The sequence below is a fragment of the Ranitomeya imitator genome, chromosome 7 (assembly GCF_032444005.1).
Source record: "Ranitomeya imitator isolate aRanImi1 chromosome 7, aRanImi1.pri, whole genome shotgun sequence".
Taxonomy (NCBI): domain Eukaryota; kingdom Metazoa; phylum Chordata; class Amphibia; order Anura; family Dendrobatidae; genus Ranitomeya; species Ranitomeya imitator.
Window position 1 is genome coordinate 225676527 of NC_091288.1, and position 23946 is coordinate 225700472.

The 23946-nt window shown below is 54.4% G+C and overlaps 1 protein-coding gene across 6 annotated transcripts in view; it reads left to right on the top strand.

Moving 5' to 3' along the window:
* The window catches only part of ITGAL (integrin subunit alpha L), a 132062-nt gene that overhangs the window by 107232 nt on the left and 884 nt on the right, over positions 1-23946 (top strand). For all 6 annotated transcript variants that reach the window (XM_069735239.1, XM_069735242.1, XM_069735237.1 and 3 more), the window contains 11 exons: positions 3572-3651; positions 3746-3782; positions 4122-4195; positions 4291-4365; positions 5397-5469; positions 5743-5841; positions 8566-8643; positions 8889-8969; positions 11159-11254; positions 11577-11687; positions 19799-19949. In XM_069735239.1, the coding sequence (XP_069591340.1) occupies positions 3572-3651; positions 3746-3782; positions 4122-4195; positions 4291-4365; positions 5397-5469; positions 5743-5841; positions 8566-8643; positions 8889-8969; positions 11159-11254; positions 11577-11687; positions 19799-19949 (955 nt within the window). The remainder of the gene's footprint in view (positions 1-3571; positions 3652-3745; positions 3783-4121; positions 4196-4290; positions 4366-5396; positions 5470-5742; positions 5842-8565; positions 8644-8888; positions 8970-11158; positions 11255-11576; positions 11688-19798; positions 19950-23946) is intronic.

Below are 23946 nucleotides of genomic sequence, written 5' to 3' on the forward strand. Positions count from 1 at the left end.
GGGACACAGGGTGAAGATGGGGGAGCAATGAAGAAGGTCGAGCGGATGTGTACGGTGTATGCACGGTGGAGTTGTGCGCATTTCTACCATACGGAGGCCCCGGTTGGACATGGCGTCCCCCTTACTCAGGGATGGTGAAAGTGCTGCAGATGGTCACCAGCTAGTGTTCATGTGCGAGACCATGAGCTTGGTGAGTACATTGTCTATTTAGGAGATCACAGGCTTCGTCTGATCTAGGCAGTTTATATTCAGCAAAGCGCTAACACGATACTAAAGACTGAGCGGCCGCTCCGTCCAGAATAAAGCAAGTGTGAACAGGTGCCAGCTGCTGTTACTGCAGAATACACGAAGCACAGCAGCCGCCCAACACTGAGCGCGTCTCCTGCTAGAACATGGAGGGACAAGGCGACCTCTCTGGTGGGACCCTAAGCCTAATATTATCAGACATGTCTGTCCTGGGATAAAAGCTACAAGGGTCCGGCACTGATTACGCACAGCCGCAGACTGTACAAGAGTAGTGCGATCGGTAATCCGCGTATACTGCTTGGCACTATAAATACTGTAAAAATAAAGAAGGTAAGAGCACCCTCTCAAAAATCCCACTCCCTCCCCCCCCCCAAAAAAAAACTATTAGTTTTTTAATCTGGAAATCAAATAAATGTAGCATGAGAAGCCATATGTTTGGTACTGCCGCCTCCGTAATGACATGTAACACAACAGTATATCAATGTTTGTCCTGCACGATGCCAACATTGGCATTTTTATTCATCCCTCATCACAAAAAGCAAAATGAAATGTTTTATATCTTCAAAATTGGCCACAATAAATCTGCAGCTCTTTTATGTAGAAAAGGGAAACTAAGCGTTGCGGCTCTCGGCCCTGAGGCAGCGCAGAGAGGTGTCGATAAAGCAGTAAAATGTGATCAAACTGTGGCTACAGACCCACAATAAAACCTCTCGCCATTCAGCCCGAATTGTGGGACTCTGCCCCTCCAGCCTCACAAAAAGGAACCCATCAAATATTTGTATGTACCCAAAATGGGACCAGTGAAAACTACAGCTCGTCACCCAAAAATAATCCTCCGACAGACTGCGGAACGCGCGTACAATACATCTATAGTAGTGTGGTGTCCCCATAATGACGCTGCCCCCAGAACGGAGGCCCCCGATCTGTGCCACACTGAAGAGAGGAAGCCCCACTGCTGCTTTTATCTCTCTCTCTACACAATGAGTTACTATAAGAGAGGTCCTCTCTGCCCCCAAGAGCTTCAACTGACAGACGCCGCTGAGGAGCAGCAGAAAACTACTCTGCCAACCTGGCAATAAAAAGACCTAAAATGGCCACATCCCAAACTCCAAATTTAGGCTACTTTTACACTAGCGTCGTACTCGGCCCGTCGCAGTGCATCGGGCTGACGTACCAACGCATACTGTGGAATCGCCGCACAACTGGGGCAGTGGATGCATTTTTACAACGCATCCGCTGCCCCATTGTGAGTTGCGGGGAGGAGGGGGCGGAGTTCTGGCCGCGCATGCGCGGTCGGAAATGGCGGACACAACGCACCAAAAAACGTTATAAGCAATGTTTTTTGGTGCCAACGGTCCGCCACAACACGACGCAACCGTCGCACGAAGGGTGCGACGTGTAGCAATGCGTCGCTAATACAAGCCTATGGAGAAAAAACGCATCCTACAAACAACTTTGCAGGATGCGTTTTTTCAGCAAAACGACGCATTGCGACGTGCAGTGCACGACGCTAGTGTGAAAGTAGCCTTAGTGCTTTTCCAACTCTGTTGCTGTCAGAATAAAGGAGAAATCTGGAAATATAACTTTCGTCACGTGTTATTACAGTATGTAAATGTACGGTCAACGTATTCAGGCTTAAAAAAAAAAAATTAGATTTTTTTTTTTGTATTTTGGTTTACGCTTGCTACATAAATATAGAACAATGTGTTGTAAAAACATAATTACTTGGATATATACAACTTTTACAGAGTTATTATTAGTCACACATACCCAATTGTCAAAATCTGTCTTGGTCATTATGAGAAACAGGCACAGTCCTTACGGAGATAAATTTCATGTATTCAATTTTTGCATACATCTTAGCGCACACTGTGGGCTACTGCACTTGTTGGACTGAATATGCTTTGCTCATACTTGCAGCAGACTGCTGGCAAACACTTCAGCAGCACTTCCTTTATTGCTTTGTCTCCTTCACAGTTCAGTGCAGCCTGCATCCACCGTGCTGGTGCCTCTCAGGCTAACCTCTCTTGGTAGAGATATTCTACAGTAGCAAATTTCTCTGTAAAGTTACATAAGCGAGTCTAGCTCTTTGCACTGACCCCAACGGTGGGGCCTTGCACGCTGTTAACCCTACGTGAAAATAGGGAAAATGAGGCTGGGGCTGGTGGTGGGCTTCCAGAGAGATAGAGGGGCCACTGGAGGTGAAAATAGGAAAAATGAGGCTGGTGGAGGGCTCCCAGATAGAGAGGGGCCATTGGAGGTGAAAATAGGGAAAATGGGTCTGGTGGAGGGCTTCCAGAGTGAGAGAGGGGCCACTGGAGGTGAAAATAGGAAAAATGAGGCTGGTGGAGGGCTTCTAGAGTGAGAGAGGGGCCACTGGAGGTGAAAATAGGGAAAATGGGGCTGGTGGAGGGCTTCCAGAGTGAGAGAGGGGCCACTGGAGGTGAAAATAGGAAAAATGAGGCTGGTGGAGGGCTTCCAGAGTGAGTGAGGGGCCACTGGAGGTGAAAATAGGGAAAATGGGGCTGGTGGAGGGCTTCCAGAGTGAGAGAGGGGCCACTGGAGGTGAAAATAGGAAAAATGAGGCTGGTGGAGGGCTTCCAGAGTGAGTGAGGGGCTACTGGAGGTGAAAATAGGGAAAATGAGGCTGGTGGAGGGCTCCCAGATAGAGAGGGGCCACTGGAGGTGAAAATAGGGAAAATGGGTCTGGTGGAGGGCTTCCAGAGTGAGAGAGGGGCCACTGGAGGTGAAAATAGGAAAAATGAGGCTGGTGGAGGGCTTCTAGAGTGAGAGAGGGGCCACTGGAGGTGAAAATAGGGAAAATGGGGCTGGTGGAGGGCTTCCAGAGTGAGAGAGGGGCCACTGGAGGTGAAAATAGGAAAAATGAGGCTGGTGGAGGGCTTCCAGAGTGAGTGAGGGGCCACTGGAGGTGAAAATAGGGAAAATGAGGCTGGTGGAGGGCTCCCAGATAGAGAGGGGCCACTGGAGGTGAAAATAGGGAAAATGAGGCTGGTGGAGGGCTTCCACAGTGAGTGAGGGGCCACTGGAGGTGAAAATAGGGAAAATGGGGCTGGTGGAGGGCTTCCAGAGTGAGAGAGGGGCCACTGGAGGTGAAAATAGGAAAAATGAGGCTGGTGGAGGGCTTCCAGAGCGAGAGAGGGGCCACTGGAGGTGAAAATAGGGAAAAGAAGTCTGGTGGAAGCTCCCGGAGCTAGAGGGGACATTGCAAGTGAAGATGGGGATCCTGCCGCACAGATAGAGGGACTTCTAGGTACTGTTTCTTCTCAGCTATGACCAGAACATGATCATCTTCTTTGCTCCTCAGGCTGTTGTCCACATCATGTTCAGCGTCGTCTCCAACGTGTCCTGGCCTGACCGTATTTTTATGGCCACCAGTGTGATGAGGTGAGAGGGAAATCCGCTCTGTCCATTTGGGAAGTCTTGGCTGGTGAGTTATCGGTTCTCTGGTATTTACAACCTTTCTCTTTTATCTTTATAGAGATGGAAATAAAACCTCCATCAGTGACAAAAATGAGGTACGCGTCCTGGGGATGAAGATGGAAAGCAAAGAGGATGGGGGGATTGGTGTAGAAAGGGGGACACTGAGGATGATAATGGAGAACATTGAGGGTGGGGGAAGCTGAGAAGAAGGGGACACGGGAGATGAAGATGAGGTGCAGTAAATGAGGTGAGGAACCTCCATACAAAGGGGGGACATCAAGGATGAAAGTGGGAAGCAATCACATGGTGGGGAGACATTGGAGATGATGGGGAGCCTGCAGCATAATCCGAGCACACTTGGATTCTAGTTACTGAGTGTTTTCCCTGAGGAGCCCAGAGCTCACCAGAACCTGATCCCACTCTCTGCTCCTCAGGACGTTGTCTACGTCATGTCCAGCGTTGTCCCCAATGTGTCCTGGGCTGATCGTATGTCCAGCAATGTGATGAGGTAAGAGATGGCCACTCCATCTTCTGTGTGGTGACTTCCAGGGTCGTGAGTGATTGTTCCTCAGGTTTACGGTTTGGGACTTTATCTTCTGACAGAGATGGAAACAGAAGCACCAGCCTCACAGTATATGAGGTGCCCGTCTTGTATTCAATCCACGTCATCAGCCGGAGGTAAGTACCTACCTGATTGGTGAGACTGAGCCAGGGACTTATTTTGCAGGACAGAGGAATATGTTGTAGGAGTGCAATATTTTGTAGATCTCTACAGCTCAGTGGTGAAATAGCTGCAGAAATAACTCCATGTACCTGTAAGTAGGTAGAGGGAATAATAGAAATCTGTAGAGATGCTAGTGGATCCTGTTGTGCTGGTGGATCTTCTTGTTTTACTCATGGATTGTGTCATGCTACTGATGGAACTTGATTGGTTGATGGATCTTTTTCTGTAGCTGTCATGATGCCAGTGGATCTTGTCATGTGGCTGCATGATCTTGTCATTTTGCTGGTAGATACTGTCACGTTGTCATTGAATCAGGTTTTGTTGCCGATGAGATGAATCTTGATATATTGCTGCCAGAATCTATTGTTTTTACTTCTGAATCTTATCAAATTGCTGGTGAGACCCTTGTCATATTGCAGATGGACATCCCCCTCTCCTCCATGTGTCTTGGTCAACAGTGACCACTAATTTCTGCCATATGCCTCAGAAGATGAGGTTCTTTGAGGTGGAGGAGAATGGAAGGTGAAGAGGAAGATTTGAGGAAACAAGGAAAAGACCAGGAGGAGAAGTGGAAAAGATCACAAGATGATCAGTAATAAATGTGGGGGGATGACGTAAAGATCAGGAGAAGATGACTAAGAACTCAGGAGGAGGCCAGAAGCAAACAAGAAGAGGAGCTCAGGAGAAGACAATTGGAGGGCATGGGAGACATGGGAAACAAATGAGAGATTAGGACTCGGGAGATGATGACAAGGAGGCAAGTAGGAAAGAATAAAGATGATAAGGAGATGATGAGGAAGAGATCAAGGAGGGACCAGCAGACCACCAAGAAATCGGGGGAGAAGGCCACAAGAGGATTATCAGGCATTCAGGGTGGATGTCTTCTGTCACCGCTGTTCACGCTCCCAGGAACCTCATGTCTTGGATTTCTTTACTGTAGCTTCTCCTTGTAATATTGGGTGTGATGTTCTTCTCTCATCACCAGCCTGGAGGATTCCACCAAATACGTCCCATTCGTCAGAGTGAATGAAACAGCGAAGGCGACTCACAGATATCAGGTGATTTCTGACTTACACCCCCGTGTGTCACCATCATTTTCATCCCCTCATCTCCCTTGTGTGTCAGTCATTCGCGTCACCTCATCTCCCCCATATTTCACTGTCCCTTATGTCCCCTCATCTTCCCCGTGCGTCACTAACATTTACATCCCATCATCTCCCTGCGCATGTCCCCATCATTATTGTCTCCTCCTCTCCCCCCACGTGTCACCATCATTCACGTCCCCTCATCTGCCCCAGTGTGTCCGTCATTAGTGTCCTGTGTTGTTCCAGATTAAGAACTTGGGGCTCGGTGCCGTCCTCATTGACCTGAGTGTTCATGTCTCTTACGTGGAGGCTGTGAGCTGGGACATCACCATCTCTTTTTCCCAGGTAAATGTGATATAAGGTTGTCATTCAAGGTGTGTGGTGGTAGGTGCAGGCAGTGGATGTGTGGCAGGCAGGTGTAGGTGCAGGCAGTGGGTGTGCGGCGGGCAGGTGTAGGTGCAGACAGTGGGTGTGTGGCGGGCAGATGTAGGTGCAGGCAGTGGGTGTGTGGCGGGCAGGTGTAGGTGCAGGCAGTGGGTGTGTGGCGGGCAGATGTAGGTGCAGGCAGTGGGTGTGTGGCGGGCAGATGTAGATGCAGGCAGTGGGTGTGTGGCGGGCAGATGTAGGTGCAGGCAGTGGGTGTGTGGCGGGCAGATGTAGGTGCAGGCAGTGGGTGTGTGGCGGGCAGGTGTAGGTGCAGGCAGTGGGTGTGTGGCGGGCAGGTGTAGGTGCAGGCAGTGGATGTGTGGCGGGCAGGTGTAGGTACAGGCAGTGGATGTGTGGCGGGCAGGTAGTGAGCAGGTCAGGTGCAAGCAGTAGGTGTGTGGCGGGCAGATGTAGGTGCAGGCAGTAGGTGTGTGGCGGGCAGATGTAGGTGCAGGCAGTGGGTGTGTGGCGGGCAGGTGTAGGTACAGGCAGTGGGTGTGTGGCGGGCAGGTGTAGGTGCAGACAGTAGATGTGTGGCGGGCAGATGTAGGTGCAGGCAGTGGATGTGTGGCGGGCAGGTGTAGGTACAGGCAGTAGGTGTGTGGCGGGCAGATGTAGGTGCAGGCAGTGGGTGTGTGGCGGGCAGATGTAGGTGCAGGCAGTGGGTGTGTGGCGGGCAGGTGTAGGTGCAGGCAGTGGGTGTGTGGCGGGCAGATGTAGGTGCAGGCAGTGGGTGTGCGGCGGGCAGGTGTAGGTGCAGGCAGTGGGTGTGTGGCGGGCAGGTGTAGGTACAGGCAGTGGATGTGCGGCGGGCAGGTGTAGGTGCAGGCAGTGGATGTGTGGCGGGCAGGTAGTGAGCAGGTCAGGTGCAAGCAGTAGGTGTGTGGCGGGCAGGTGTAGGGGCAGGTAGTGAGCAGGTGCAGGCAGTGGGTGTGTAGGAGCGGGTAGTGAGCATGTGGATCGCCCCCCAAGGGCTAGGGGATACTCGGTATCGGGTCCTTTGGTTCTCAGCGGGATGTCACGGTGGCTGACCCGGTCCGTGACCCTCGGGACGTCCGTAGTAAAATGGGGGAAAGGTCTTTAAAGGGATATGTTCGTGACGCCACCTGTGGTATTCAGTCAGGGTGACCGATGCTGCTTAGGGTCCGCTGGGGTGATGTTATGGCAGCTGGATGGTATACCTTCCCACAGGTGAAGTATGTCCCCAGGGCTTCCCAGTGTAGATGGTGGACGGTGAGAGGCGCAGTGAATAACGAGGACACAAGGTTGCAGTCTCTTTACCTTTACTGAAGGCTTCAGCATCCACAGTCCAGGGTAGGGACCACAGGGTAGGCAGAGTCCGGCCGGTCTGAAGGCAATTCCAGAGTCCCCCTTATCCAGGTGGAAATCGGTAGCCTTCCTCTAGCGCCTGAGTGTTGTAGTTCCTCCCTGCTGAGCTCCTCGGTGAGGTCCTCACAACTATCGTAGGTGTAATGTCTCTCTCTCTCTGTCCCCCTGACGGATAGGACAAACCCGTATGACTGATGGCCTGAGGCTTTTTATAGGGACCCTAGAGACACCCCGGCCCCCACAAGTTGCCACCGTGCCTCCTGGGTATATGGTTGGGCAGGCAACATGGAATCAACTGTCCTGCCAGTCTCTGAAGTAAAGCATAGAGATCCTTACTCCCTCTGTGTTCTGGCTACCGGTACTGCGCTTCAGAAGGAGGCAGCCTGCTTCTAGCTGGTCTCCCCCTGATGTTCCTCTCCTTTTGCTATGACTTCTTTTCTCACTCACTGCAACACAATTCATTTCAATGTCTCTTTCTTTGGATGCTGCTGCACATGCGGCAGGCGCAGCTCCGTGAACCCTCATTCTCCCAAAGACCTTCCGTCTGCTCTCCTCTCCTCGTTCTAACTTTCTGTCTAGACTACCAGTTTTACCTAATTGTGAGGAGTGCCCTAATAGATAGAAGCATGGCTCCCCCTGGCGGCCTGGAGTGTGAAGTGTGTACTGTGGTTGTGATACCTGGACAGAAGATCTCCTTCATTGTCTTCACATGTAACATCACTCCCCCTGGTGGAAGAATAACATTACTGCAATGACCAGGACTCTGGGGCGCTGCACATGTGTAGGTGCAGGCAGTGGGTGTGTGGCAAGCAGTTATAAGGATGGTAACGAGCAGGTGTAAGTGCAGGCAGTGGGTGTGACAGGAAGTTGTTGGGGTGGGTAATGAGCGGGTGTAGGTGCAGGCAGTGGGTGTGTGGCGGTCAGGCGTGGGAGATGGGTAGTGAGTAGGTGTAAGTGCAGGCAGTGGGTGTGTGACAGGCAGTTATAGGGGTGGGTAGTGAGCAGGAGTAGGTGCGGGCAGGTGTAGGTGCAGGCAGTAGGTGTGTGACAGGTAGTGTTTGGGGTGAGTAGTGAGCAGGTGTAGGTGCAGGCAGGTGTAGGTGCGGGCAGGTGTGGGAGATGGGTAGCGAGCAGGTGTAGGTGCAGGAAGTAGGTGTGTGACAGGTAGTGTTTGGGGTGAGTAGTGAGCAGGTGTAGGTGCGGGCAGGTGTAGGTGCGGGCAGGTGAAGGTGCAGGCACCCAGTTTGGCGGGCATGTGTAGGTGTGGGCAGCAGAGACGTGGTGAGCATTAGTGTTACTTTTCTTTCTTTTCAGAACAATGGTGTCAACTGCTCTGCCCCCAATGACTCTTATGCTGTTAAGACCCACAGTAAAGAACACGAAACAAACCAGGTAAAACCTGACTGGTACTCTGCTGTGATGTCACAGGGCGCCAATGACATAATGATGTCATGGGATAGAATTATCAATTCATAAGGTGATAAGGTAGTATGATTACATCACTGTGTGATATAGGAGGATGTTGCAGGGTGGTGATGTCACAGGTAATGACATCGCAGGGTGGTGATGTCACAGGTAATGACAACCCAGGGTGGTGATGTCACAGAATGTTGGAGTAATCTGAGGTTTCTTTGCAGACATGGCACTGTACCATGGACCCATCTGGTGAAATGGATGTTGACCTCTCTGGACAGCTGCAGCCGATGACCACATGGGAGGTAGCATCACAAGACCGCCACTCACCACGTGTCATCCCTCATTTCCTCCCCTTCCTCTGTGTCCTCCCCTTCCCTCGTGTCCTCCCCTTCCCCCGTGTCCTCCCCTTCCCCCGTGTCCTCCCCTTTCCCCGTGTCCCCCCCTTCCCCCGTGTCCACCCTTCCCTCGTGTCCTCCCTTTCCCCGTGTCCTCCCTTCCCTCGTGTCCTCCCCTTCCCTCGTGTCCTCCCCCTTCCCTCGTGTCCTCCCCCTTCCCTCGTGTCCTCCCCTTCCCTCGTGTCCTCCCCTTCCCTCGTGTCCTCCCCTTCCCTCGTGTCCTCCCCTTCCCTCGTGTCCTCCCCTTCCCTCGTGTCCTCCCCTTCCCTCGTGTCCTCCCCTTCCCTCGTGTCCTCCCCCTCCCTCGTGTCCTCCCCCTCCCTCGTGTCCTCCCCCTTCCCTCGTGTCCTCCCCCTTCCCTCGTGTCCTCCCCCTTCCCTCGTGTCCTCCCCTTCCCTCGTGTCCTCCCCTTCCCTCGTGTCCTCCCCTTCCCTCGTGTCCTCCCCTTCCCTCGTGTCCTCCCCTTCCCTCGTGTCCTCCCCCTTCCCTCGTGTCCTCCCCCTTCCCTCGTGTCCTCCCCCTTCCCTCGTGTCCTCCCCTTCCCTCGTGTCCTCCCCTTCCCTCGTGTCCTCCCCTTCCCTCGTGTCCTCCCCTTCCCTCGTGTCCTCCCCTTCCCTCGTGTCCTCCCCTTCCCTCGTGTCCTCCCCTTCCCTCGTGTCCTCCCCCTTCCCTCGTGTCCTCCCCTTCCCTCGTGTCCTCCCCTTCCCTCGTGTCCTCCCCTTCCCTCGTGTCCTCCCCTTCCCTCGTGTCCTCCCCCTTCCCTCGTGTCCTCCCCTTCACTCGTGTCCTCCCCTTCCCTCGTGTCCTCCCCCTTCCCTCGTGTCCTCCCCCTTCCCTTGTGTCCTCCCCCTTCCCTCGTGTCCTCCCCCTCCCTCGTGTCCTCCCCCTTCCCTCGTGTCCTCCCCCTTCCCTCGTGTCCTCCCCCTTCCCTCGTGTCCTCCCCTTCCCTCGTGTCCTCCCCTTCCCTCGTGTCCTCCCCTTCCCTCGTGTCCTCCCCTTCCCTCGTGTCCTCCCCTTCACTCGTGTCCTCCCCTTCACTCGTGTCCTCCCCCTTCCCTCGTGTCCTCCCCCTTCCCTCGTGTCCTCCCCCTTCCCTCGTGTCCTCCCCTTCCCTCGTGTCCTCCCCTTCCCTCGTGTCCTCCCCTTCCCTCGTGTCCTCCCCTTCCCTCGTGTCCTCCCCTTCCCTCGTGTCCTCCCCTTCCCTCGTGTCCTCCCCTTCCCTCGTGTCCTCCCCCTTCCCTCGTGTCCTCCCCCTTCCCTCGTGTCCTCCCCTTCCCTCGTGTCCTCCCCTTCCCTCGTGTCCTCCCCTTCCCTCGTGTCCTCCCCTTCCCTCGTGTCCTCCCCTTCCCTCGTGTCCTCCCCTTCACTCGTGTCCTCCCCTTCCCTCGTGTCCTCCCCCTTCCCTCGTGTCCTCCCCCTTCCCTCGTGTCCTCCCCCTTCCCTCGTGTCCTCCCCTTCCCTCGTGTCCTCCCCTTCCCCCGTGTCCTCCCCTTCCCCCGTGTCCTCCCCTTCCCTCGTGTCCTCCCCTTCCCTCGTGTCCTCCCCTTCCCTCGTGTCCTCCCCTTCCCTCGTGTCCTCCCCTTCCCAGTTTCCTCCCCTTCCTTGTTTCCTCCCCTTCCCCGTTTCCTCCCCTTCCCCGTGTTCTCCCCTTCCCTCGTGTCCTCCCCTTCCCCGTGTCCTCCCCTTCCCTCGTGTCCTCCCCTTCCCTCGTGTCCTCCCCTTCCCTCGTGTCCTCCCCTTCCCTCGTGTCCTCCCCTTCCCTCGTGTCCTCTCCTTCCCTCGTGTCCTCTCCTTCCCCCGTGTCCTCTCCTTCCCCGTGTCCTCTCCTTCCCCCGTGTCCTCCCCTTCCCTCGTGTTCCCCCCTTCCCTCGTGTCCTCCCCTTCCCTCGTGTCCTCTCCTTCCCCCGTGTCCTCCCCTTCCCTCGTGTCCTCCCCTTCCCTCGTGTCCTCCCCTTCCCCCGTGTCCTCCCCTTCCCCCGTGTCCTCCTCTTCCCTCGTGTCCTCCCCTTCCCCGTGTCCTCCCCTTCCCTCGTGTCCTCCCCTTCCCTCGTGTATGTTTCTGACACGTGAAGTGAAGGCATAATTTGTGCTTGTAGGAACAGACGTCAGTCAGCGTCAGCAGCGCGGTGATGATCCACTACAATGAGTCCCGATATCACAGCGCCATGGGGAGCAGGTTTCATACTGCGAAGGTATCTACCTCATACAGAGGCGCTAATACTAATGCACGTGTCCCTGGTATCACCATCTATCACATACAGAGGCGCTAATACTAACGCATATTTCTCTGGTATCACCCTCTACTGCACACAGAGGCGCTAATACTAATGCACGTGTCCCTGGTATCACCATCTATCACATACAGAGGCGCTAATACTAACGCATATTTCTCTGGTATCACCCTCTGTTGCACACAGAGGCGCTAATACTAATGCACGTGCCCATTCCTCCCCACCATTGCACACTGTGGCTGCATCATGTGTGCGTCCATCACATGTGTCCTCTTGTCTGCAGGTGGTGACACAGGTGGAGTTCCTGGTGGTCCCGGATCACACGCTGTACATTGTGGGGGGCACGGTCGGAGGTGTCTTTGTCCTCATTCTCCTCTCCATCCTCCTCTATAAGGTGACCGGACATCTGCAGGGGAACATGTCGCTGTGAAGCATGAATGTGGTCTAGAGCGTTCGCAGACACTGCGTATGCTGCACTTCATAAATGATCTGCGGTGTATGATGGCACACGTGAGGGTGCGGGGTGTGTGATGCTGCAGGTGGGGGTGTATGATGCTGTAGGTGAGGGTGTGGGGTGTATGATGGTGCAGGTGGGGGTGTGGGGTGTATGATGGTGCAGGGTGTATGATGCTGCAGGTGGGGGTGTATGATGCTGTAGGTGAGGGTGCGGGGTGTGTGATGCTGCAGGTGAGGGTGTGGGGTGTATGATGGTGCAGGGTGTATGATGCTGCAGGTGGGGGTGTATGATGCTGTAGGTGAGGGTGCGGGGTGTGTGATGCTGCTGGTGAGGGTGCGGGGTGTATGATGGTGCAGGTGGGGGTGCGGGGTGTGTGATGCTGCAGGTGAGGGTGCGGGGTGTATGATGCTGTAGGTGAGGGTGTGGGGTGTATGATGCTGTAGGTGAGGGTGTGGGGTGTATGATGGTGCAGGTGAGGGTGTGGGGTGTATGATGCTGCAGGTGAGGGTGCGGGGTGTATGATGCTGTAGGTGAGGGTGTGGGGTGTATGATGCTGTAGGTGAGGGTGCGGGGTGTGTGATGCTGCAGGTGAGGGTGTGGGGTGTATGATGGTGCAGGTGGGGGTGCGGGGTGTGTGATGCTGCAGGTGAGGGTGCGGGGTGTATGATGCTGTAGGTGAGGGTGTGGGGTGTATGATGCTGTAGGTGAGGGTGTGGGGTGTATGATGGTGCAGGTGAGGGTGTGGGGTGTATGATGCTGCAGGTGAGGGTGCGGGGTGTATGATGCTGTAGGTGAGGGTGTGGGGTGTATGATGCTGTAGGTGAGGGTGCGGGGTGTGTGATGCTGCAGGTGAGGGTGTGGGGTGTATGATGGTGCAGGTGGGGGTGCGGGGTGTGTGATGCTGCAGGTGAGGGTGCGGGGTGTATGATGCTGTAGGTGGGGGTGTGGGGTGTATGATGGTGTAGGTGGGGATGCGGGGTGTATGATGCTGTAGGTGGGGGTGTATGATGCTGTAGGTGAGGGTGTGGGGTGTATGATGGTGCAGGTGGGGTGTGTGATGGTGCAGGTGGGGGTGCGGGGTGTATGATGCTGCAGGTGAGGGTGCGGGGTGTGTGATGCTGCTGGTGGGGGTGTGGGGTGTGTGATGGTGCAGGTGGGGGTGCGGGGTGTATGATGCTGCTGGTGGGGGTGTGGGGTGTGTGATGCTGCAGGTGGGGGTGCGTGTTGTATGATGCTGCTGGTGAGGGTGTGGGGTGTATGATGCTGCAGGTGAGGGTGCGGGGTGTATGATGCTGTAGGTGAGGGTGTGGGGTGTATGATGCTGCAGGTGAGGGTGTGGGGTGTATGATGCTGTAGGTGAGGGTGTGGGGTGTATGATGCTGCAGGTGAGGGTGTGTGATGCTGCAGGTGAGGGTGTGTGATGCTGCAGGTGGGGGTGCGGGGTGTATGATGCTGCTGGTGGGGGTGTGGGGTGTATGATGCTGCTGGTGGAGGGTGTGTGATGCTGCAGGTGAGGGTGTGGGGTGCTGCAGGTGGGGGTGTGGGGTGTATGATGCTGCAGGTGAGGGTGCGGGGTGTATGATGCTGTAGGTGAGGGTGTGGGGTGTATGATGCTGCAGGTGAGGGTGTGGGGTGTGTGATGCTGCAGGTGAGGGTGTGTGATGCTGCAGGTGAGGGTGTGGGGTGTGTGATGCTGCAGGTGAGGGTGTGGGGTGTGTGATGCTGCAGGTGGGGGTGCGGGGTGTATGATGCTGCTGGTGGGGGTGTGGGGTGTATGATGCTGCTGGTGGAGGTGTGGGGTGTATGATGCTGCAGGTGAGGGTGCGGGGTGTATGATGCTGTAGGTGAGGGTGTGGGGTGTATGATGCTGCAGGTGAGGGTGTGTGATGCTGCAGGTGAGGGTGTGTGATGCTGTAGGTGAGGGTGTGGGGTGTATGATGCTGCAGGTGGGGGTGTGGGGTGTATGATGCTGCAGGTGAGGGTGTGTGATGCTGCAGGTGAGGGTGTGGGGTGCTGCAGGTGAGGGTGCGGGGTGTATGATGCTGCAGGTGGGGGTGTGGGGTGTATGATGCTGTAGGTGAGGGTGTGGGGTGTATGATGCTGTAGGTGAGGGTGCGGGGTGTATGATGCTGCAGGTGGGGGTGTGGGGTGTATGATGCTGTAGGTGAGGGTGTGGGGTGTATGATGCTGTAGGTGGGGGTGTGGGGTGTATGATGCTGCAGGTGAGGGTGCGGGGTGTGTGATGCTGCAGGTGGGGGTGTGGGGTGTATGATGCTGCAGGTGGGGGTGTGGGGTGTATGATGCTGTAGGTGGGGGTGTGGGGTGTATGATGCTGCAGGTGAGGGTGCGGGGTGTGTGATGCTGCAGGTGGGGGTGTGGGGTGTATGATGCTGCAGGTGAGGGTGCGGGGTGTGTGATGCTGCAGGTGGGGGTGTGGGGTGTATGATGCTGCAGGTGAGGGTGTGGGGTGTATGATGCTGCAGGTGAGGGTGCGGGGTGTGTGATGCTGCAGGTGGGGGTGTGGGGTGTATGATGCTGCAGGTGAGGGTGTGGGGTGTATGATGCTGCAGGTGAGGGTGCGGGGTGTATGATGCTGCTGGTGGGGGTGTGGGGTGTATGATGCTGCAGGTGAGGGTGTGGGGTGTATGAGGCTGCAGGTGGGGGTGTGGGGTGTATGAGGCTGCAGGTGGGGGTGTGGGGTGTATGATGCTGCAGGTGAGGGTGTGGGGTGTATGATGCTGCAGGTGAGGGTGTGTGGTGTATGATGCTGCAGGTGAGGGTGTGTGATGCTGCAGGTGAGGGTGTGTGATGCTGCAGGTGAGGGTGTGGGGTGCTGCAGGTGGGGGTGTGGGGTGTATGATGCTGCAGGTGAGGGTGTGTGATGCTGCAGGTGAGGGTGTGTGATGCTGCAGGTGAGGGTGTGGGGTGCTGCAGGTGGGGGTGTGGGGTGTATGATGCTGCAGATGAGGGTGTGTGATGCTGCAGGTGAGGGTGTGGGGTGTATGATGCTGCAGGTGGGGGTGTGGGGTGTATGATGCTGCAGATGAGGGTGTGTGATGCTGCAGGTGAGGGTGCGGGGTGTATGATGCTGCAGGTGAGGGTGTGGGGTGTATGATGCTGCAGGTGAGGGTGTGTGGTGCATGATGATGCAGGTGAGGGTGCGGGGTGTATAGTGCTGCAGGTGAGGGTGTATAATGATGCTGCAGGTGGGGGTGCGGGGTGTGTGATGCTGCTGGTGGGGGTGTATAATGATGCTGTAGGTGATGGTGTGGGGTGTGTGATGCTGTAGGTGGGGGTGCGGGGTGTGTGATGCTGCAGGTGGGGGTGCGGGGTGTGTGATGGTGCAGGTGGGGGTGCGGGGTGTGTGATGCAGGAGGAGGTGTGGGGTGTATGATGCTGCTGGTGGGGGTGCAGGGTGTATAATGATGCTCTAGGTGGGGGTGTGGGGTGTGTGATGCTGCTGGTGGAGGGTGTGTGATGCTGCAGGTGAGGGTGCGGGGTGTGTGATGCTGTAGGTGGGGGTGCGGGGTGTGTGATGCTGCTGGTGGGGGTGTGGGGTGTATGATGCTGTAGGTGAGGGTGCGGGGTGTATGATGCTGCAGGTGAGGGTGTGGGGTGTATGATGCTGCAGGTGGGGGTGCGGGGTGTATGATGCTGCAGGTGGGGGTGTGTGGTGTATGATGCTGCAGGTGAGGGTGCGGGGTGTATGATGCTGCAGGTGAGGGTGTGGGGTGTATGATGCTGTAGGTGAGGGTGCGGGGTGTATGATGCTGCAGGTACGGGTGCGGGGTGTATGATGCTGCTGGTGAGGGTGCGGGGTGTATGATGCTGCTGGTGAGGGTGTGGGGTGTATGATGCTGTAGGTGAGGGTGCGGGGTGTATGATGCTGCTGGTGGGGGTGTGGGGTGTATGATGCTGCAGGTGGGGGTGTGGGGTATATTATGCTGTAGGTGAGGGTGCGGGGTGTATGATGCTGCTGGTGGGGGTGTGGGGTGTATGATGCTGCTGGTGGGGGTGTGGGGTGTATGATGCTGTAGGTGAGGGTGCGGGGTGTATGATGCCGCAGGTGCGGGTGTGGGGTGTATGATGCTGTAGGTGAGGGTGCGGGGTGTATGATGCTGCAGGTGGGGGTGCGGGGTGTATGATGCTGCAGGTGAGGGTGTGGGGTGTATGATGCTGCAGGTGGGGGTGTGGGGTATATTATGCTGTAGGTGAGGGTGCGGTGTATGATGCTGCAGGTGGGGGTGCGGGGTGTATGATGCTGCAGGTGCGGGTGTGGGGTGTATGATGCTGCAGGTGGGGGTGTGGGGTATATTATGCTGTAGGTGAGGGTGCGGGGTGTATGATGCTGCAGGGGGTGTGTGGGGTGTATGATGCCGCAGGGGGTGTGTGGGGTGTATGATGCCGCAGGGGGTGTGTGGGGTGTATGATGCTGGGTGTGTGGGGTATATTATGCTGTAGGTGAGGGTGCGGGGTGTATGATGCTGTAGGTGAGGGTGCGGGGTGTATGATGCTGCAGGTGCGGGTGTGGGGTGTATGATGCTGCAGGTGGGGGTGTGGGGTATATTATGCTGTAGGTGAGGGTGCGGGGTGTATGATGCTGCAGGGGGTGTGTGGGGTGTATGATGCCGCAGGGGGTGTGTGGGGTGTATGATGCCGCAGGGGGTGTGTGGGGTGTATGATGCTGGGTGTGTGGGGTATATTATGCTGTAGGTGAGGGTGCGGGGTATATTATGCTGTAGGTGAGGGTGCGGGGTGTATGATGCTGCTGGTGGGGGTGTGGGGTGTATGATGCTGCTGGTGGGGGTGTGGGGTGTATGATGCTGTAGGTGAGGGTGCGGGGTGTATGATGCCGCAGGTGCGGGTGTGGGGTGTATGATGCTGTAGGTGAGGGTGCGGGGTGTATGATGCTGCAGGTGGGGGTGCGGGGTGTATGATGCTGCAGGTGAGGGTGTGGGGTGTATGATGCTGCAGGTGGGGGTGTGGGGTATATTATGCTGTAGGTGAGGGTGCGGTGTATGATGCTGCAGGTGGGGGTGCGGGGTGTATGATGCTGCAGGTGCGGGTGTGGGGTGTATGATGCTGCAGGTGGGGGTGTGGGGTATATTATGCTGTAGGTGAGGGTGCGGGGTGTATGATGCTGCAGGGGGTGTGTGGGGTGTATGATGCCGCAGGGGGTGTGTGGGGTGTATGATGCCGCAGGGGGTGTGTGGGGTGTATGATGCTGGGTGTGTGGGGTATATTATGCTGTAGGTGAGGGTGCGGGGTGTATGATGCTGTAGGTGAGGGTGCGGGGTGTATGATGCTGTAGGCGGGGGTGCAGACTGTATTATGCCAGGAGTGATTGGTACATGATGTCAGGGGTGCCTGCTGCTGCAGGTGGGTGTGCAGGGTGTATGATGGTGCAGGTGGGGGTGTTGGTTGTATGATGCTGCTGGTGAGGGTGTATGATGCCGCAGGTGGGTGTGTGGGGTATATTATGCTGTAGGTGAGGGTGCGGGGTGTATGATGCTGGGGGTGTGGGGTGTATGATGCTGCAGGTGGGTGTGTGGGGTGTATGATGCTGTAGGTGAGGGTGCGGGGTGTATGATGCTGGGGGTGTGGGGTGTATGATGCTGCAGGTGGGTGTGTGGGGTATATTATGCTGTAGGTGAGGGTGCGGGGTGTGATGCTGCAGGTGGGGGTGTGGGGTATATTATGCTGTAGGTGAGGGTGCGGGGTGTGATGCTGCAGGTGGGGGTGTGGGGTGTATGATGCTGCAGGTGGGGGTGTGGGGTGTATGATGCTGCAGGTGCGGGTGTGGGGTGTATGATGCTGCAGGTGGGGGTGTGGGGTATATTATGCTGTAGGTGAGGGTGCGGGGTGTGATGCTGCAGGTGGGGGTGTGGGGTGTATGATGCTGCAGGTGCGGGTGTGGGGTGTATGATGCTGCAGGTGCGGGTGTGGGGTGTATGATGCTGCAGGTGGGGGTGTGGGGTGTATGATGCTGCTGGTAGGGGTGTGGGGTGTATGATGCTGCAGGTGCGGGTGTGGGGTGTATGATGCTGCAGGTGGGGGTGTGGGGTATATTATGCTGTAGGTGAGGGTGTGGGGTGTATGATGCTGGGGGTGTGGGGTGTATGATGCTGGGGGTGTGGGGTGTATGATGCTGCATGTGGGTTTGTGGGGTGTATGATGCTGTAGGTGAGGGTGCGGGGTGTATGATGCTGGGGGTGTGGGGTGTATGATGCTGCAGGTGGGTGTGTGGGGTGTATGATGCTGTAGGTGAGGGTGCGGGGTGTATGATGCTGGGGGTGTGGGGTGTATGATGCTGCAGGTGGGTGTGTGGGGTGTATGATGCTGTAGGTGAGGGTGCGGGGTGTATGATGCTGGGTGTGTGGGGTGTATGATGCTGTAGGCGGGGGTGCAGACTGTATTATGCCAGGAGTGATTGGTACATGATGTCAGGGGTGCCTGCTGCTGCAGGTGGGTGTGCAGGGTGTATGATGCCACCGGCCAGGGTTGGGGGTGGATGATGCCGGATGTATTATACGAGGGGTGCCGTGTTTGATTCCAGGGGTGGGTGTTGTATGATGTATTATATGGGGGTGTCAGGAACTGGGGGTGTTTGGTTGCCCCGTTCTTTCTTCAGGGATTTATTTATATCCCACTTCCCGGTTCGGGTTTGGAACTGACAGCTCTCTGGCGCTCCATTACCCTAAGGTCTATCAGGGAACTGCACCTAGGATAATTAGTCGCCAGAAAGGCTGCCTGCTATATACTGGCTATTGGGCACACTGCAGCGAGGGCGATATAACTACTCCCACTCAGGCGAGAACTATAATTATCACATGCCATCCATCGCTGCCAGTTTCCCCAAAAGCTTAGGACACTTTGCTGCCAACCGCTCCTATTACTATGATTAATAGCGGGTCAGGAGCCAATCCAATCAGTAGCGTAATTTACTTCAGAGGACAATGGGGGTACGTTTTAGAGCAAGGAAAATGAGACTAGTATATAATGTAGCTTTTACTCCAAAAAGATTAGGCAGTGTTTACAAAAGGTATAAAAAAAACTATATTAAAGAATGAGACAATTATAGTATGTACAGAACGATTACAAAATAAAAGGGATTAAATATGAAAAGCACTTGCAGTTCTCTCAGATAATGGCAGGCCATGTGGCGGGGGAAGGGCGAGATCTCAATGCATCAGAGCAGATTGCAGAGCTTCTGTTAGCTGACTTCCCACTCATAACTCAGCAGGTTAAAGATATACCCTCTGGACGTGACATCACTGGGTGGGCTGAGTTATGCACTCCTCTTTTCTCAGAGAGATTCAGAACCCCATGAAAACCTCCTAACCATCATATCTTGAGCTTGAGACCTCGTAGAGAGACGACGAAAGTATTACATGTCTTCTCACGAGGTTAGCTTACATTTAAGTCTAAACACGATTTGGCTAATTGCCTCGGTTAAGCAGTAATCCACTACTTAGATTCTGCTGGTCCATGAGCTTAAAAAAAGCACTGTGTGATGGCTCGGCTGATGCAGAGGCCAGAAATGTATTTGTCCGGCTTCCAGACCTAATCTGCGGGATTATACACCAGTTTAAGAGAACAAAAGGAATGCCTCCCCCGACCATGTGTTTTTTTTTTTTGCACACAGCTGAGTAGACCTGTTTCCATTCTTGAGGGAGGGGGAAAGGAGCTCACGTTACAGCTGAATGCAGGGGGGAGGGAGGGGCTGACTGAAAAGAAGAGCTAGCTTGCAGGAAGGGGAAGGAGGGCGACACTCAGTTGTAGGAGCTGATATAAGAGGCAGACGTCGGCCATCCAAAAATATCAAAGACTCCTATGACAACAGTGTATGTTTCTTGGCCAACTGGAGAACAAATGCATAAATTCAAAAGTCAACCTGTAGATAACAGTCTATTCCTGGGGGGGGGGAGGGGGTAGGGGTATGATATATTATATGGGGAGGGTGCGGTGTGTGATGTACTATACAGGAGTGCGGTGTGTGATTTATTACACGGGGGGGCGGTTTATGATGTATTTTTATCATCCATTAGTGCGGTTTCTTCAGGAGGTACAAGGATCGGATGATGGAGAATGTTCCTCCCAGTGATGTGACGGCACAAGAACCACTGGAGAATCAGTCAGAGCAAGAGAGCGACCACAAGCAGAAGCTCCTTCAAGATTTCCTGGTGGACCCTTTGAACGGTATGATGTTTTACCCTAAGATGTATGATGTTTTACCCTAACCCTAAGATGTATGATGTTTTACCTTAACCCGAAGATGTATGATGTTTTACCCTAACCCTGAGATGTATGATGTTTTACCCTAAGATGTATGATGTGATGACGTATTTCCAGCCTCGCTCAATGTAAGTGCACAGGGCGCCATATGTGGTTGGAACGTCCCTGGGAGTAGGGACATCGCATAGGTCATGCTCCTGGATTTGATCTCTTGAGCTTGTGTTCTGTGGTCGGCTTCTCTTTCTGCCGAGCAACAGGAGGCACGGGAGGCACATGAGGCACAGGAAGCACATGAGGCATGGGAGTCAGATGAGGCACGGGAGTCAGATGAGGCATGGGAAGCACATGAGGCACGGGAAGCACATGAGGCACGGGAAGCACATGAGGCACGGGAAGCACATGAGGCACGGGAGGCACATGAGGCACGGGAGTCAGATGAGGCACGGGAGTCAGATGAGGCACGGGAAGCACATGAGGCACGGGAAGCACATGAGGCACGGGAAGCACATGAGGCACGGGAAGCACATGAGGCACGGGAAGCACATGAGGCACGGGAGGCACATGAGGCACGGGAGGCACATGAGGCACGGGAGGCACGGGAGGCACATGAGGCACCCTTTCTCTGGGTGTTGGGAGCTGCTATTCTGGCTGCAGTCTGCCGAGCTTAACACATTCACTCTGTCCTTTCACTTTTCAGGTGCAGCTTTAAATACCTGCCCCTACCGGTGTTTCCTGCTGGTGATAGACTTTGTGGATTAATTCATGTTGCTGCAGTTTTGTGTGTGATTCCTTTATTTCTTAGGGAAGTGTGAATGTGCATTAGTAGAGATGAGCGAACATCGTCGGCTCCCTCCTTACACCGAAGAAGGGGCAGAGGGAACCCGGATACCAGGAGCGCTCCGGCTGATCAGCTGTTCGGCTCCGCGGCTGCATGTGTCGCCATTGTCTCAGTCACAACACATGCATAAGAGAGCCTGATTGTTGTGACTGTCACACGGCGGCGACACATGCAGCCGCGGAGCCGGACAGCTGATCAGCCGGAGCGCTGCAGGTATCCAGGCTATAACTTGCCGCATAAGGAGGGAGCCGACAATGTTCGCTCATCTCTAATCACCAGTCATAACCACATACTTGTAGTCACAAGACCACCTGCTCCTGGTGCCAATGAATCCCGATGGTGACTGCAGACTTTTTGCCAAACCTGGACAATCCCTTTAATCAGTGCAGTGCATTTGTCAGATGAACACATGACAATATGCCATGATGAGGCCATCTTCCATATCCTCACCCACTGATCTCAGCTGTGCTTTTTGTTGCAGCATTGCACTTCTGTGCTCATTCTTGTGTCTCAGATGAACACACGACAATATGCCATGATGAGGCCATCTTCCTTATCCTCACCCACTGATCTCAGCTGTGCTTTTTGTTCCCGCATTGCACTTCTGTGCTCATTCTTGTGTCTCAGATGAACACATGACAATATGCCATGATGAGGCCATCTTCCATATCCTCACCCACTGATCTCAGCTGTGTTTTTTGTTCCCGCATTGCACTTCTGTGCTCATTCTTGTGTCTCAGAGGAACACCCGACAATATGCCATGATGAGGCCATCTTCCATATCCTCACCCACTGGTCTCAGCTGTGTGTTTTGTTGCATCATTGCACTTTTGTGCTCCAGCATGTGTCAGATGAACACACGACAATATGCCATGATGAGGCCATCTTCCATATCCTCACCCACTGGTCTCAGCTGTGTGTTTTGTTGCAGCATTGCACTTTTGTGCTCCAGCATGTGTCAGATGAACACACGACAATATGCCATGATGAGGCCATCTTCCATATCCTCACCCACTGGTCTCAGCTGTGTGTTTTGTTGCATCATTGCACTTTTGTGCTCCAGCATGTGTCAGATGAACACCCGACAATATGCCATGATGAGGCCATCTTCCATATCCTCACCCACTGGTCTCAGCTGTGTGTTTTGTTGCAGCATTGCACTTTTGTGCTCCAGCATGTGTCAGATGAACACACGACAATATGCCATGATGAGGCCATCTTCCATATCCTCACCCACTGATCTCAGCTGTGTTTTTTGTTCCCACATTGCACTTCTGTGCTCATTCTTGTGTCTCAGATGAACACACGACAATATGCCATGATGAGGCCATCTTCCATATCCTCACCCACTGATCTCAGCTGTGCTTTTTGTTCCCGCATTGCACTTCTGTGCTCATTCTTGTGTCTCAGATGAACACATGACAATATGCCATGATGAGGCCATCTTCCATATCCTCACCCACTGATCTCAGCTGTGTTTTTTGTTCCCGCATTGCACTTCTGTGCTCATTCTTGTGTCTCAGAGGAACACCCGACAATATGCCATGATGAGGCCATCTTCCATATCCTCACCCACTGATCTCAGCTGTGTTTTTTGTTCCCGCATTGCACTTCTGTGCTCATTCTTGTGTCTCAGAGGAACACCCGACAATATGCCATGATGAGGCCATCTTCCATATCCTCACCCACTGGTCTCAGCTGTGTGTTTTGTTGCAGCATTGCACTTTTGTGCTCCAGCATGTGTCAGATGAACACACGACAATATGCCATGATGAGGCCATCTTCCATATCCTCACCCACTGATCTCAGCTGTGTTTTTTGTTCCCACATTGCACTTCTGTGCTCATTCTTGTGTCTCAGAGGAACACCCGACAATATGCCATGATGAGGCCATCTTCCATATCCTCACCCACTGGTCTCAGCTGTGTGTTTTGTTGCAGCATTGCACTTTTGTGCTCCAGCATGTGTCAGATGAACACACGACAATATGCCATGATGAGGCCATCTTCCATATCCTCACCCACTGATCTCAGCTGTGCTTTTTGTTCCCGCATTGCACTTCTGTGGTCCCGTGGGTTTCTTATGCGCGTAGTCTCCTTTTGGCCTTTCTTTAGCAGATATATGATGCTGTTTGGGCCGGATCTGTGGTTCAGTTTCTCTCAGGGCCTCCCACATTGCGCTGAGTCCCCAGATCTGGGTCGTGGCTCTTGCCCGTCTGCTTTTCTTGTCCTGTTGCTGATTATGAATCTGTAGTAATAGTCCCCTCTCAGGACCCCCAACTTGCCAGAGCTCAGTGGCTGTGTCCCGCCCCCATGGGTGTGATTGACACTTCCTGCGTTGGTCCTCGGTGCAGAGTCATGGAGGAGACGGTGAATCGTGCGGAGGGTGTTGTTCCGGGGCCCGGACCGGTCTTGGCGGGTGCATTGAGCGTGAGGCTGTATAAAAGCTGATTTATCACAAATCTGTGCATATAACCTCCCGGCACCATCCATCCTGGCGCCTGAGAAGTGATGGACGCGATAGAAAACCCAATACGATTAGTAAATGACATCATCGTATGAAGGCAAAAGGAAAATCCGAAAAAGGTGCTGAAGTCTGGAGGAACGAGAGCTCTGAGCAAATGTTATTTATTCCAGGGCTCAAGTAACAGAGCAGGAAAATGGCGACATGTCCTCAGCTGTACGTCCTGTCCCTTGGATGCACAAAAATGGCTGAAACCGCGGGAAGGCGAGTATCAGACGGGGCAGGGGTCTCCAGCACTGCAGTAAGGAAAAATACTGGAGCGGTGTTTAAAGGCATGGATTTAAAGGGTTCCTTATAAACATATGAGCCCCTAAATTCGCTTTACTGTCAAAAATCTTTCTGAAATCATAATTATAATAGTTCATCCAAGGGACAGGACGTACAGCTGAGGACATGTCGCCATTTTTCTGCTCTGTTACTTGAGCCCTGTAATAAATAGTATTTAGCCTTTTCCCCACCGGCATTCGCTCAGAGCTGATGTTCCTCCAGATGAGACCCTCGGGGAGACCCCTTGTATCTGTCCGTGCAATCTGATGGGCTGCGCTGTATGCTGTCAGCGCCGTCTTCAGCGCTCGGACAAGGAGGACACGTGGCAGCCAC